The following is a 15,568-nucleotide window of genomic DNA, read 5'->3' on the forward strand; positions in this document are numbered from 1 at the left end:
TTTGAATTTTTATATAGATAATTTCGAGACAAAATGAGATATACCATTTTTGAAAGATGAAACATAAAATATACTCACTTATGATATTTTTACCCTTATTTGTAATTCGCGCATTGCTCGACACTGAAGCATCGAGAACTCAAGTGTTGAGCGTCGAGCATTGAACTGTCGAGCATCAAGGTGTCGAGCATCTAGTGTCGAGCATCGCGTGTTGAGTAATTTAGAACTGTCGAGCGAGGCGGAGGCGTCAAGCGTCGAGCATTAATCTGTCGAGCAAGGCGAGCAATAGTTCAAATTGAACTATTGCTCGACACCTCGAGCATCGCGTGTCGAGCAACTAAGAACCGTCGAGCGAGGCGAAGGCGTTGAGCATTGAACTGTCGAGCAAGGTGGAGATGTCGAGCGTGGCGAGCAAGGGGATTTGTTTGGTATTTTCTTTTTCTCTTAAGGGTATCTTGGTCCTTTCAATTCTAAAATGGGTACATTTTATACATTTCTTTTATAGTTGGTATATTTTTATTTTTGTCTTTCAAATAGGGTAAAGACTACCATTAACCCTAATTTCAAATGTTTATGTAACTTTTACATTACAAGAAAAGACGCAATTTGCTAGGAAATTTAACGACCTTTTGTCATTAAGTTTTCATGCTTAACGATAAATTGTCGACACAATTGTTATTATATATATTTAGTTTAAAATATTCTACCGTTAGCATGTCATTATTAAAGTATATCATTTTACTTCCTCCGTCCACTAATTCATTACTCAGGGGAGGAATCACGGATTTTAATAAAAAGTGTATTGTTTATTATATTAGTTGAGTGGAGAAAAAATGTATTGTTTATTGAGACCCACCAATTAAAAAATATATAAATAATTATTCCCTCCGTCTCACTTCAATTGACACTTTTACTTTGGGCACGGAGATTAAGAATAAAGGGTTGAGTGTGTAAAGTGGGTGGGGATCATTTATTTAATGTGTGTAGAGAAGGTAGAGACCACATGCTATTTTTAGAAAGTGTCAATTGAAGTGGGACAAACAAAAAATGTAAGTGTACCAATTAAAGTGGGACGGAGGGAGTACTAAAAATGGGTAGGACATGAATTGATTAGGGGTGGGACGGTACGGTATACCTTATTAAATCGACCATACCTTATACCTTACCTTTACCTCCGGTGTGGAGAAAATTCATACCTTTACCTTACCTTTATCTACGGTATACCTTAGTTCGGTATACCTTAAGTACGGTATGAAGAATATACAAAACCTTTACCGTACCTTTATTTCGGTATACCTTACTGAATTTTGGTATACCGTACTTTCACGGTATACCGCACTTTAACGGTATACCAAAATAATCGGTATTACCAAAATCGAAAAAATTCAATACGGTAAAAAATTGATAACTTATTTATTTAAAACATGTTTAGATAATGAATAATATTTAACAAATATAATAATGACATAATAATTAAAATATATCACAAATAAACAAAAAGTAATACATTTATTATTAATTATATCAATGTAAATTAACACCCATCAGGTATAATTTTTATTATATTTTATATATAGAAAAAGAAAATCCTAAACTTTAGAGAATACTAGTATTTTGCCCGTGCGATGCACGGGTATTATATTTTTTTAGATATTATAATTTTTATTTTTATTTTTAGAAAAAATTATTATATTTTTTATTTATATTAGTATTAAATTATATATTATATAAAAATAATGTAATTGTGATGAGTTAATATTTTTTTTTAAGTGGTATAAATTTAGGAATATATTATTGTAAGTGACATGAAATCACCAATCATATACTATATCAATAGTTTGAAGTGAAATTGTCTAAAAAATGTTTAAAGTGAAATTAACTAAACGATGAGTTGCGATCATATTTATTAAGCTTCACTATTACGTACACATCATTTATTTTATACACTTATTTTAAAATTTAATAATAATTATGCAAACAATAATTTATTATTGAAATCCATAAAATTAAACATATTTTGTTGTTGATTTTATCATAGCCATTAAAAATAATGTATTTACAATTTTTTCAATGAACACATGATCTGGTTTTATATGTAAATGTAGCTTTTTGATTAGACGGTTGCACTCGCGTTCAAACTCTGACCCGCGCTCAAATACAAACCCGCTTCCTGATTCGAACTTTGTAAATGATATTATTCAGTTATACAATGACAGTGTCTGTAATTGACTCTATTCGGTTATACAAATGACACCGCGTATAATTGACATTATAATATTGTAAATTACATTGTGTATAATTGACACTATTCATAAATATAAGCGACACTTCATGTCATTGACATCATAAAATTATAAATGACACTATAATGTTTCAAAATGTTATAGTGTAATTTGTATAACTGAATAATGTTAATTATCGACAGTGACATTTGTATAACTGAATAGTGTCATTTACATGATTTGAATCAAGATGCAGGTTAAAGTCTGAGTGCGGGTATAACCCGATTCTACAGTGCACCCAATAGCACATAAGTTTTTGTGTTCTGATTAATTGTTTACCTATTTTTATAAATGACAAATTAGTGTTGCTGATTATTTTGTTTCAAAATCTAAACAATTTAACAATTATCATCTAATTTCAAGAAGAAAATGCATATTACCTAAAAAAAATACTCCATCTTAACTATTTTTTTCCATGTCATCGTTTTCAATTTTAGGGTGAAATTGATTTTTTATTTTTTTTATCTTTTAACCTATATAAATAATTAAAAAAATAATTTTATTTATGTCTCACTGAACATATTTTCAACTGACTTCCTATCCATATAATCATTTTACACAAAAACAATTTTTTTATATATTTTGACGATAATTAATGTGGTTTAAGAACCTAATGTTATTAGTGTATTATATGAAAGATTATTTTTTACCAAAAAAATATCATTATACTTTTGTAGTATTAATTCTTATGAAATCTAATATTTTAAGATAAATATAAATGCTAATTCAATTGAGCATTTATATTGAAAATGAGAACAAATTATAGTCGTAATTTAATAGATCAGAAATAGAACTTGCTAGTATAAATAAAAATCAGCATTAATTATGTAAATAAATGTTGAAATTAATATTGAATTGTGTATATTAAGGTTAAAATTAATGCTACACTTTGGGCGGGAAAATAGTATAGGCATATTGGTTCCACTTTTATATAGATATAGATAATATATTTAGTTCATCAAAAAAAATAGAAGACATACTGAATGAAATCAAAGACTCCAAGACAAAATATATACTTAAAACTAAAATCACTATTAATCAATCATCTCGTGCCCAAGTATTCAATACTTTCATATAATTAATCTCATATTTAAACTCCAAAACTGAATGCATTCACTTTTATATTGATATAACTTACATACTATATTATATTTTATTCACTTTTATATCATTTGATGATATTTATATTCGCATATTTGTATGCATTCATGTAATATATAATAAATTATATAGACGTTATAAATTACATATAATTTATATGTTAGACGTAATATTATTTATAATATAATACTAATATTATAACTATGCTATTATATATGTAACTATTATAAGTTAGATGTATAATCTATTGTAAAACAATAATTTTAGTTATATATTATAACTATACTATAATATCAAAATAAACAATTTTATTTTATTGTATGACTTATACTATATACTATATTTTATTTATTTTTTGTTATAAGTTATATACTATATAGATGTTATAAGTTATATGAGATTTATAAGTTAGAGGTAATCTAAGTTATAATATAATATCAATATTAATTATAACTATGCTATTATATACATAGATGTTACACGTCAGATGTATAATTTATTGTAGAACTATGATCTTAGTTATATAATATAGAATATTATATTATAACTGTGTTATGATATCACTATAAATAATTCAGTTATATTAAATTATATAACTTACATACTATATTATATTTTATTCACTTTTATATCATTTGATGATATTTATATTCGCATACTTGTATGCATTCATGTAATATATAGTAAATTATATAGATGTTATAAGTTACATATAATTTATATGTTAGATGTAATATTATTTATAATATAATACTAATATTATAACTATGCTATTATATATGTAACTATTATAAGTTAGATGTATAATCTATTGTAAAACAATAATTTTAGTTATATATTATAACTATACTATAATATCAAAATACACAATTTTATTTTATTGTATGACTTATACTTTATACTATATTTTATTTATTTATGTATCATTTGATGATATTTATAAATTCATGTACAATTATATATATTCACATAATATAGATTATATACATCATTTTATAAAATTCATAAATATTTTTAAAAATATAAACATAAAAATATATATTATATATTTTAAAACTATAGATTTTGATACGATATATACCGCAATTTTCGGTATACCAATATATACGGACAACTGCGGTATATCAGAATAAGGTATTGTACCTTATTACCGGTATATACCAAATATTAAGGTATACCAGAATAAGGTACGATACCGCATCACCGGTATATACAGTAATATTCGGTATACCAGTAATACGGTATCATACCGTGTTCCGGTATATACCTTTAATACGGTATTTATTGATTTTTTTTCGGTATATACCGCGGTATCGGTATACACCAGTATACCCCGATATCTGGAAAATTCATACCTTTACCTTACCGTAAATCTTCGGTACGGTATCATACCTTACCAAAAAAATCGGTATACCTTAAATTCGGTATTTTACGGTACGGTATGGCCGGTATACCAAGTTTTCAATATATTTTCCAGCCCTAGAATTGATACGGGTATTATTTAAATAATTCATTGTTATTTGTTATCCTGTTATTGAATATTACTCCCTCCATCCCAAACATCTTCCTAAGGGAGGATGACATGAATTTTAATAAAAGTTAGTTGTCTATTTGATGAGTGAAAAATGGGTCACACAAAAAGTGAAGATTATAAGAATAATAGTAAATGCAATTATTTCCAAAAGTAGGTTAGAAAGATATTTTGGGGACAATTCTAAATAAAAAGAGGGGAAGATGTTTGAGGGAGGGGGGAGTAATTTTTATATGAATTTAAAAAACATCATAAAGGTGTCATAAAATGTAATTTTATTTTTTATTGTATTTATTAAATTAATTATTTTTACTTAAGTTTGTTAAATAAATTCGTCATCATTGAATATCGTGATTTATAATTTAGTTTTAATATATTTATTATATTAGTTGACCATCGTGGAAGCTTCATCATTTTTTAATTTTTAATTAAATTTGTTAAATAAATATTCTGTTGTTGAATAATCATTAAATATACTATAATTTGTTTAATTAAACTTATAAATTAAATAAGTCGTTTATGGGTAGTCATTAAATATAATTTAATTTTTAGTATATTTGTTTAATTTATCGCCATGGTTGATGCATGTGTCATGAAAATTTGTTTAATTTTTTAATTGAATTTATCAAATAAACATTTTTTTATTAATATTATAATTTATTTTACATATATTTATTTAACTAACAACATGTCGTTGAAGCATCGTTAAATATAAATTATTTTTAATTAAGTTTTTAAAATTAAGTAATTGTTGGATAAATTGTCGTTGCAGCAACGTTAATCCTGACATCCGCAAAAATTAAAACCCTAATTTATCAAACACAAAATTCTCTGTCGATCTCCGCAATTTGATTTGGACTTGAATCATTAAACATTAATATTACTCAGTCCTGGTGCATTCATTTTCACTACATGCATATGTCAATTGGTTATAGGTAAAATAAAATAAAATAACGCCCTTATTGTCATGTGCCACGCACGCTAGTGCCCCCAACCCAATCTTTCCTTTCAGGGTGTTAACCTAGAAATTATCAGTTAAATGATTTAACTATTCTGCCCAAACCACATTCCCCCCATGTTGACCTATCGTTCGAGGGGTTATGCACAGAAAGCATTAAAATTTTAAAAGACTGGTCCAAGTCACCAACTACGACTCCAACACCAGTTGTACTCTTCGTAGGCTATACTATCTTACACTTTATACCCAAAGTTTATTTGTGGTCAAAACCCCTTAACCAATTAACGATTAGTTAGTTAATCAAGTTGCCTACACCGTTTGAATCAAACTTAATGTATCGGGAACATATTCATACAGTTGTTAAGACCAATTAGACATCACGAGTTTTAAGTAATCATGCTCAATTCATCTTACCCAAATCAGGTTAATAAACTTATATAAACATAAATGAAATGAAATTAACAAAAGACATTAAGGAAAACATACTTGAATTAAAACTACTTACGAAAATATTTCATAAATGCTTACGACCAAAAGTGCCGCACTAAACATGAACAAAAAACTAAATAACTATAAATGAAATGAAATGAAATTAACAAAAGACATTAAGGAAAACATACTTGAATTAAAACTACTTACGAAAATATTCTATAAATGCTTACGACCAAAAGTGCCGCACAAAACATGAACAAAAAACTAAATACCTATGCCCAACACGGGCGAGTGTTCCTCACAATCTCTTGGAAATAAAAGTAATGATAGTGATCTCTGAATGTACGCATTTGGCTTGCAGCCATGCGGTATTTATAGGCGTGATCTTGGGCTTGTGAAGGCCGAGCCCATAGGAGTCAGCTGGAGCAAGGAGTCTTATTACTCGCGATTCATCTATATCTTTAGGCCTAAATCTTCACATATTCAGATCTTAATGGATAAGTTAGAGGTTTAACCTTATTGACCTCTTCTTGGATGTTTGCATCACTTCATGCCCGTATCAAGAGTCTATATTTATATTCATATCATGTCCATCTAGTGCTTGCTTCTGCCCTGGACTTTCTGTCCAATAATACTGGATTCCGCGCGGTATTTTAGTCAAAGGACTGAACATTTGAGTAGCTTCACTTCAGACTTTGGCTTGCATAACCAGCTGCTTCATGCCGAGAAATCCTTCAATTTGATGATCATACCTCTTTCGCGAAATGCAACATAATTATGCCCTTACCTACCCCTGCACCCGTTATACGCTAAAAAAGCCCTCCTCTTTAGAGTGCGCCCTCCCATATGCAAGATTCTAACAAAAACAAGGAAAAAGACTCTATCTAGACCTAAAAACAAACACAAAAACAAGAACAATTGTGGGCACATCCACTAATTCAAATTTTAGAAAACTCGCATTCCAGTATGTACCAAAATTAATTATCAACATTTTCAATAACTTTATCCTTTTGAAAAGTCAGAGTTCGGTTAAATTTTAACTCTATATACTTTAGTTTAATTTTGTGATTATTAACAAGGGTATATAATTATTTTTTATCATTTAATTTCACTTTTATTAGCTATTATAAATTCAAAGTCATGATATATACTTTTTAAAAATTTAATTTTTGAAGATAAAAATTAAATATAATTCATAGCATTATAATAAATTTTATTTTTATAAAAAATATTTTAAAAATAATAAATATAATAATAAGACACAGTGACACACATAAAATTATGAGACAGTGAATTCCATCCCAAATTTGCTAGTCTTTTAATTTGGCGTATTCATTAAAAATTGTGTGTTTCTAAAAGTATGAGAAAGTAAAAATAAGGCGGTCTATGGCTTCTAGCCTTCTAATCAATTTTGTGATTTCTAATGTCTCATTAGCCACAATCTATTAATTGGGGGGACAATCTATTAATGGGGAATTAGACATTAGCCACAATCTATCAATTAGGGGGACAATATATTAATGGGGAATTAGATCAATTCATCCAATTTTGGGCGAGTCCTATCGAGTTTTGTGAACTATAAATTCTCAATTCTAATCCTAAATTTGTGGATTTTAAGTTATTGGGTTATCAAACTAAAAAAGGGAAAATGTGCAGATTGACCCCCGAAATAGTAGCCCCTATAGCGTATAACCCCTCTTACTCACTGTGTGTGCAACTAAACCCCTGAACTCCGCGAAAAGGGTGCAAATTCCCCCCTCTGACCTAACACCGTTAAGTGTCCGTTAATATTTAGGTTTAATTGCACCCTCTACTTCAGGGGTGGATCTGCATTTTTTTTTTTAATAATTTTAGCAACCCACCTCCGGCATCAACTTAACCGCCCCCTGTACTCATTGGCTCCAACTTACACTTTGTCAGCTCACACGCGCCCAATCTCTTGGTTGTCAACTGCACACCGCTTACATGCAGCAACGCCACCAGCTTCTTCACCGCCCCGCACAACAACATCTCCTCCAACACCTTAACCTTTTAGGCTTATCTTATGATATTAATTGTGTATATATTTATCTAGTATATAATATATATTTAAATTTTATTTATTTATTTTTGAATAATTATTAAAACTCTAGATAATAATTATGATTTTGTTTTTGGTTAATTTAATATTGTAAATTTATTTTAAAAGAGAAAAAAGAATGGATCCGGGTCAGGACTCGAGACCCTGTGAATCTAATGGATCTGGACATGAATCTCGTTTTTTTGGGCCTAATGGATTTGGACCGGATCCTGACCTAAGTAAAAAAATACGGATATGGATTTGGACCAAGCAGGATTCGATCCAGGTCCACATCTGGAGTTGGTGATGCTGTTGCATGTCGGCGGTAAGCAGTCTGCGATCAAGAGATTGAGCGCGTGCGAGCTGACAAAGTGTAAGTTGGAGCCGATGAGTACGGGGGCGGTTAAGTTGATGCCGGAGGTGGGTTGCTGAAATTTAAAAAAAAAAGGTGTAGATTCACCTCTGAAGTAAAGGGTGCAATAAAACCCAAATGTTAACGGACACTTAACGACGTTAGGTCAGAGGGGGGAATTTGCACCATTTTCTCGGAGTTCAGGGGTTTAGTTGCACACACAGTGAGTAAGAAGGGTTATACGCTATAGGGGCTACTACTTCAGGGGCCAATCTGCACCTTTTCCCAACTAAAAAATTTATAAAAAGAAATTAAGTAATATAATTTTCTCTTTAAAATTATATATAATAAATAAATACACACATAAATAAGTGATATTTCAACATTAATTTATATAATGCTCCCTTCACCCCTCAAACATCTTCCTCTATTTCTATTTTGGACCGTTCTCAAAACATCTTTCTAATTTACTTTTGAAAATAATTGCATTCACTATTACTCTTACAATTTTCACTTTTTGTGAGACTATTCTCCACTCATCAAATACACAATCAACTTTTATTAAAATTCGTGTCACCCTCTTTTAGGAAGATGTTTTGAGGACGAATGGAGTAATTAATATGCAATTATGGATAAATGATTATTATTTTTAAATTTTTACATCTAAACATTTTATGTTAAGTATTAAATTAAAAACACATCTAAGTGAAATAATGAGTATAACTTTAAAATATTTATTAAAATATATTTCAAAAACTTTTAGAATTTCTTTTTGTAATACTAATTTTCAAAAGTAAAATAGTGAAGTTGGAAAATCAAATAACAAGAAAGATTTCAAACAAACACATTATTTTCGAATCAATCTTATAGGTCAATCATATGAACACATTATTTTCGAATTCTCGAGCCAATCATATCGAATTGTTAGATTATTTGATTACGGATCATTCGTATTAAAATTTTATCCAATTCGAAATTTTCAATTCTAAACTCGAGTTGGCGATCTATTCGAATCCATGATCCATCTACCAATTTCGAGTTGGACGTCTGTGCGGAATAATTTCATTTGACTCTTTCATCGTTTACCTTGACTCATATTTTAAGGTACGCCCAGGCCCAATACTCAATGTTGATAATGTTTAATTCCGCCGTTCTTTCTCAATTAATCCTTTTATTACAAAAGAAAAGATCATAGTTTTCTCGTCACCATCCCAATTTAAGCTCTTTATTTTATTTTTTAATTTTAAAAAGTCAATTAAGTTCTGAATTCGCTTTCCCTAATTGCGAAAATCTCCATTGTTATTAACCTGAAAATTGGTGATAGAATCTCGCAGTTTTAACCGATGAAGAACAGTAATGGCATTGGGTAGGTACCGAAGTAAATCTTGGTTGTGCTATTGCACATTGTGTGCGTATGTATTATATATATATTGTATGTGATTCCTATGTGTAATGCACCAATATTTGGATTCGACATCGCTGTCAACAAAATTTATTCTTTTCCTCCTATTCAATAAAATTTCAGTCATTCCTGCAATTCACGTATTCTTGTTTACAAAGTTTGAGCAACTCATGTTAAACGCGGTGGCAATCCCTATCGATCTCTTCGTTTTCCGCAGATTAGTAGCTCGTGGCATTGTCTACATCCTAGGTGTCCGTTTTTTCAATTGTACGTTTTTATGATTCTTATTTATTAAAGGTTTAGGTTGTTTTTTTGGTGAAGGCAGGAAATTGACTAGGTGGATTTTGTAATTGGGAATTTGAGGGCAAAAAAGAGGTTTAATGGCGGCGGTGGCTACTCAGGCGTTCAGTTTCTGTAAGCTGTCGAGGTCATTACGCGCCAAGCCAACGACACCTTCGAAGGCGGCGGTGTTTCAGACCGGAGGTAGGAAACTGGAGACTTGCGGCGGCGGCGCTGCGAGATCGAGATTCGTGTCGCCAATCAGGGCAATGGAAGCCTCCGATGCGGCGAAGCACGCCAACGGCGCGGCAAATCAATCTATGGTTGATTCCGCTGGCGGAAATTGCGGCGGTTTTTCCGGTATTTCATGTAACCTGTCGGTTCATTCGATGCTTCACCTTATGCAATGGATTGTTCCTTTCATCTGAGAACATGGATCGATTGTTTTTGTAGGGAAAAATACCGTTGAGGTGGCTACAGTTGGGAGCTCGACCAATATTGCGTGGCACAAGTGTTCTGTGGAAAAGTGCGATAGGGAGGAGATGCTTAATCAAAAGGGCTGCGTTATTTGGATCACTGGGCTGAGTGGATCAGGTTTCTGAATCTTTGGAATCTTTTCTTGTGAATATACTATGTTTACTCGATTTAAAACATTATATCTTTCTGTGATCGAGTGGGAGCTTGTATCCTTTTTTCTGCATCGCCACTGGTTGAAACTCGGTAGCTTGGCTGTCAAAAAGTTTCATGAAATAGTAAGTGAAGCACATAATCTTGTGGAAGTCAGAACTACCTTATAATGCTTGTGGAATGACTCTACTTTCTGGGACATTGACTTTTGTTTTACTAGAACATGAAATGAGACATATGGTCAGTCTTTTGGGTATGTTTCTCTAAATTCTTGACTTTCTGAGAAATTCAAGGCAACGACTTAGGTGTGTAGTTGTTGATGAGAAATATGGAGTGCTGTTGACTTTGCTGTAATAAGCGAGATGCTACAATTTATTTGTTGTGGTCTCACTGAATCTTGTAAATCTGAAAATAGGAAAAGTAAGAATAGTGCCCCTGTTCGGTTGTAGAATTTCTTCCTTGTCTTTCTTAACTATTTCATTACTGGTGCCGTCTTTCCCTATTTTATTTACAATAACCTGCCTTTGCTTGGTTGCTGGAAGCAGTGAAGGACGTTGCATCCTATTGATTTCTTGATCATTTTACTTCAGGAAAGAGCACTGTGGCATGTGCTTTAAGTCGTGCTTTACATGCAAGAGGAAAGCTCAGTTATATCCTTGATGGGGATAACTGTAGGCATGGTCTGAACCGTGATCTAAGTTTTAAAGCTGACGATAGATCTGAGAATATACGAAGGATAGGTTTTTTTTCTACCTCATTTTCAGTTAATTGGTCCAATTAGGCTTATTTTAACCCGTTACAACTCGAAGTTCAATCAACTTTCCTTCTTTTATGCAGGAGAGGTAGCAAAGCTTTTTGCAGATGCTGGAGTCATTTGTATTGCAAGTTTAATATCGCCATTCAGGAAGGAGAGAGATGCCTGCCGAGATTTACTTCCCAAAGGGGATTTTATTGAGGTTATATAGCCTTCACATTGTATTGGGTGAACGCGGATTAGCAAAGTCAATTCATGAGATCGAGTTTGTTGCAGAAATTAAAAAAAGTTTAAAATTTGCAGGTATATATGGATGTTCCTTTACAAGTTTGTGAGACAAGGGATCCCAAGGGATTGTACAAGCTTGCACGAGCTGGAAAAATCAAAGGTGTGTTGTTGCATGGTTGATGTGGCGATTGGGATTCTAAAATTTGGTTTATCCTCCTTTTTCTCTATTTGTATTGCTCGCTATCACTCTCTTCGAGGAAAAGCAATCTCTATAAACCATTCTCTACAGGATGTGTGTTTGTGTTTCCGAAGAACAATTATTGGGGAGATCAAATTATAAGTTTCCCATTATTATTTTTCCAAATTGATTGACAGCACTGGAAACTGTTGTTCTATACCCGCTTGCATTTGACTTTTCTACATAGAATATATCTAAGGGTATGGTGGGATTGTAGGATCGCAGTTATGAGGTATAACCCATGATTTTCATCATAGAATCATAGATGTTGGTTTCCTACAGTAAAATGAAGAAGTGCTTCATTTGTTAGGTGAGAAAAGCTGATACCTAGGTTGATGGTAAACTCAGTTCAAATGAACTGAATAAACCTGAGATTCTTACTGGTAACTAAAATGCTGGCTTGCAGATATTCTGAATTTTCATTCCTGGACTTTATATATGAATTCATATCAAAGAAGCTTAAAGCGTATAAGCATTTGTTACTTCCTCTTCGTTACAGGCTTCACAGGTGTTGATGATCCATACGAACCACCATTGAACTCTGAGGTATCCTTTTCTAGTATGCAATGTAGACTCATTCTTGCTTTTACTCATTCTTGCATGGCCATGTAATAAGAGTTGTGCCGGTTTCTCTTCAAGAAAAATCAGGTTCATTTAGCCTGCGGCAACAAGAATCTTCATCTAAGAGATGCTATGTCTCTACTTTAAAAAACACAACCATTTTTTTGGTGTATACTGCGTGTGCTATCCAGTTATCTTTCTGCCACCGGTTATCACTTCCTTATGGCTGCATAGCTAATCTAATGTTGGATTTCACTCTCTCAGATAGTATTGCATCAAAGTGAAGGGATTTGTGATTCTCCAGCAGTCCTGGCTGAGCAAGTTATATCATACTTGGAAAGAAAAGGTTATTTGGAGGCATAATATGCAAATATAGTGCTTCTTGGCAAAGAAAAGCTCTTAACTGTTTTGTTAGGAGAAAACCGTGGTATTTGTTGTGCATAGTTTTAGCTGTTTAATGAGTAATCATTAATCTAAATCAATCAATCTGTTCTTGGTCAGCTTGTAGTTGATTGATCAATCAACTACAATTGATGTGCTATGTGCATAGTGTTAGTCATCTGAGTGACTAATCTCATCTTGGTTACTCGAATCTATTTGTCAGCTTGTAGTTGATTTATCAATCAACTACGGCCAATAAATCGGATGCACGTCTCTGAGGTGCATTTGTCAAATATATCATTCATAAATTATTCTGTAATATAATGATTATTCAACTTCTCCTGAATAATGTAAACGTAGGTTTTGTTGTATTATTTAACGGAAATAGAAAGTGGTGTTTGTAGTATTTGTTTTTCAGATTGTACAGAAAGTGTTACCATTATTTAGTCATTTCTCCTAATTAAGATTAGTAGTGTTAAAGCCCCAGTTTGACTAATTTATTATCGGTTTGAAATTTATTGGTAAGACACATTTAAAGGTTCTTGTACTTTAGATATTTAAAGCTTAGTAGTGTTAATGTAGTTTGTATTTCGTTCTTTGAGCATGACTGTTTCTGGTTCATAATCTATGATAAATTTAATCATAGAGTGGGAATTAAATTTGCAGGTATGATATGTATGTTTTAAGTAGTTTTGATGTTTTTTTGTGTTACTTGTTAATAAATCACAACCAAAGCTTGACTTCACACATTTATAAAGGAATTGTTGCTAAGGGATAAATTGATGCATGAATAGCAGTACTTGTTCTTCTAAATCAACAAGTAGAGAAGTGATAACATAAACGAGTTTGAGAATTATTATCTAAACAGATATTCTCTAAATATTTGAAATGATGTTATCTCAAACGCCTAAAACGGAATAGAGTAACGTAACAAGAACATGAATACGAGCAATACCGTCGCCTACTTAGAAGTTTATTTCAAGGAGAAGAAGTATATCGAAAATTGTTTTTATTTTGTTAATCTCTTTGCAAAACTAGGCATACGACGCTATTTAGTTGGACGATATATCGATTTAAGTATTGAAAAGTACTTTCTTTGTGCGTGGGAATATTAATTTTTTTTTGTGGGGGAATACAATATTAATTTCTTATTTATGCTCTTAGTGGGCGTTTACTTTGCATGATAGGTAAGATGCATGATTTAGTGTTTTTATCTTTAAAAGTAGGATTTCTCCAATCCCATCGTTTTAATGGGATAAGAATAAAGGAAAATTAGCTTAAATGATAGAAATAATCAAGGACTTTGGAATATGCCAAAGTTACAATTCATCAAAATAAACAAGGAATTAGTCTTATTATTTTTATCTATCAATGCTAATCCTTCAAAACAAATGCCCCTTACTATTGATTATTACTCCATAGCTTGATTTGAATAGGTATATCAATAGTTGGATCATTGACTATACGCTTGCATTATTTGCTATTGATAACAGATTACTAATCTTTTACTTCTATTAATTTAAGTTTCATAGAAAAAGCTTTTTCAAGAATCTATCCAAGTAATATGTAGTTAATTATCAGAGAATTTATTTGCCGTTGGTAACATATTATGATTTTGTTTTTTGGGAAAAAAAACTAATCATATTAAGATTTGAAAAGGCATGATTAGTGCGTGGTATCCTGAGATGTGATTTACACGAAAAATTTAGATATATAAACATTGTTTATAGCTCAGGGCTTTTGGCCATAGTACAACAATGCACTGCAGATAATAGTTGCAGACAAAATTTGCTCTTATGTAGTGTACATTAACCAAATATGGAAATGTCACATATTTCAAAACATAGCATAAGCAAATTGTCAGAACATTTTATTCCCAAGAACAACCATAAGCAAACATTTATTTATTTGTTACAGGTGAATAAGAGTGAATTGAAGATTTTGTAAGTTTATATCTACTTTTTTTAATAGCTTCTGTACCTCTCAAGCAAAGCAAACAAAAAGAAGTGGATCTTGAATTAAGTTTGTTTACACAAGTAGCACAATTCAAATTGAGCGAAAGAGGTACAATATAAAAGTATGTTGCCGATCTTGAGCTAGTAAATATGATGTATTTGGTGCGGGAGGGGGAGGGGAGAAATACGCCAATTATAATATTTTCGATACTTTTAACTTATTGATGCAAAACTGATCAACTAATAGGTAAATCCACTTAACCTTCCTACGTCCACATACTTGAAAAATAGTTGAATCCACTTAACCTTAGGATTTGTTTGTTTTATAGTTGCAAGGAAACTAATCAGGTAACCCTAAATTGATCCACAACTCAATTGGACGTGACCAGATTCTAACTTTTCTTTCAGACTGCTAACACTTTACAGTT

The 15,568-nt window shown here is 31.4% G+C and overlaps 1 protein-coding gene across 18 annotated transcripts; it reads left to right on the top strand.

Annotated features, from left to right (window-relative positions):
- The first annotated feature begins 9,678 nt into the window (after positions 1 to 9,678).
- On the top strand, positions 9,679 to 13,591 carry LOC131021557 (adenylyl-sulfate kinase 3-like). 18 transcript variants are annotated; one of them, XM_057950796.1, is made up of 8 exons: positions 9,679 to 9,819; positions 10,439 to 10,765; positions 10,850 to 10,990; positions 11,614 to 11,763; positions 11,861 to 11,979; positions 12,081 to 12,165; positions 12,650 to 12,789; positions 13,069 to 13,591. In XM_057950796.1, the coding sequence occupies exons 2-8, from the start codon at positions 10,498 to 10,500 to the stop codon at positions 13,165 to 13,167; spliced, it is 1,002 nt and encodes a 333-aa protein (XP_057806779.1). In that variant the 5' UTR covers positions 9,679 to 9,819; positions 10,439 to 10,497; the 3' UTR covers positions 13,168 to 13,591. The 18 variants fall into 18 exon arrangements, with proteins under 18 accessions (XP_057806779.1, XP_057806780.1, XP_057806783.1 ...); XM_057950797.1 differs by having other exon boundaries at positions 9,690 to 9,819; positions 10,443 to 10,765; XM_057950800.1 differs by lacking the exon at positions 9,679 to 9,819 and adding an exon at positions 9,849 to 10,081 and having other exon boundaries at positions 10,443 to 10,756.
- Positions 13,592 to 15,568: the final 1,977 nt, after the last annotated feature.

Source organism: Salvia miltiorrhiza, chromosome 4 (genome assembly GCF_028751815.1).
Source record: "Salvia miltiorrhiza cultivar Shanhuang (shh) chromosome 4, IMPLAD_Smil_shh, whole genome shotgun sequence".
NCBI lineage: Eukaryota > Viridiplantae > Streptophyta > Magnoliopsida > Lamiales > Lamiaceae > Salvia > Salvia miltiorrhiza.

What these genes read in the sequence shown, in the direction of transcription:
- LOC131021557 (XM_057950796.1), top strand. Translation starts at nt 10,498, where the DNA reads ATGGCGGCGGTGGCTACTCAGGCGTTCAGTTTCTGTAAGCTGTCGAGG. An exon ending in CCAAAGGGGATTTTATTGAG is followed by an intron (nt 11,980 to 12,080) that starts GTTATATAGCCT and finishes TAAAATTTGCAG; the next exon opens with GTATATATGGATGTTCCTTT. An exon ending in AACCACCATTGAACTCTGAG is followed by an intron (nt 12,790 to 13,068) that starts GTATCCTTTTCT and finishes TCACTCTCTCAG; the next exon opens with ATAGTATTGCATCAAAGTGA.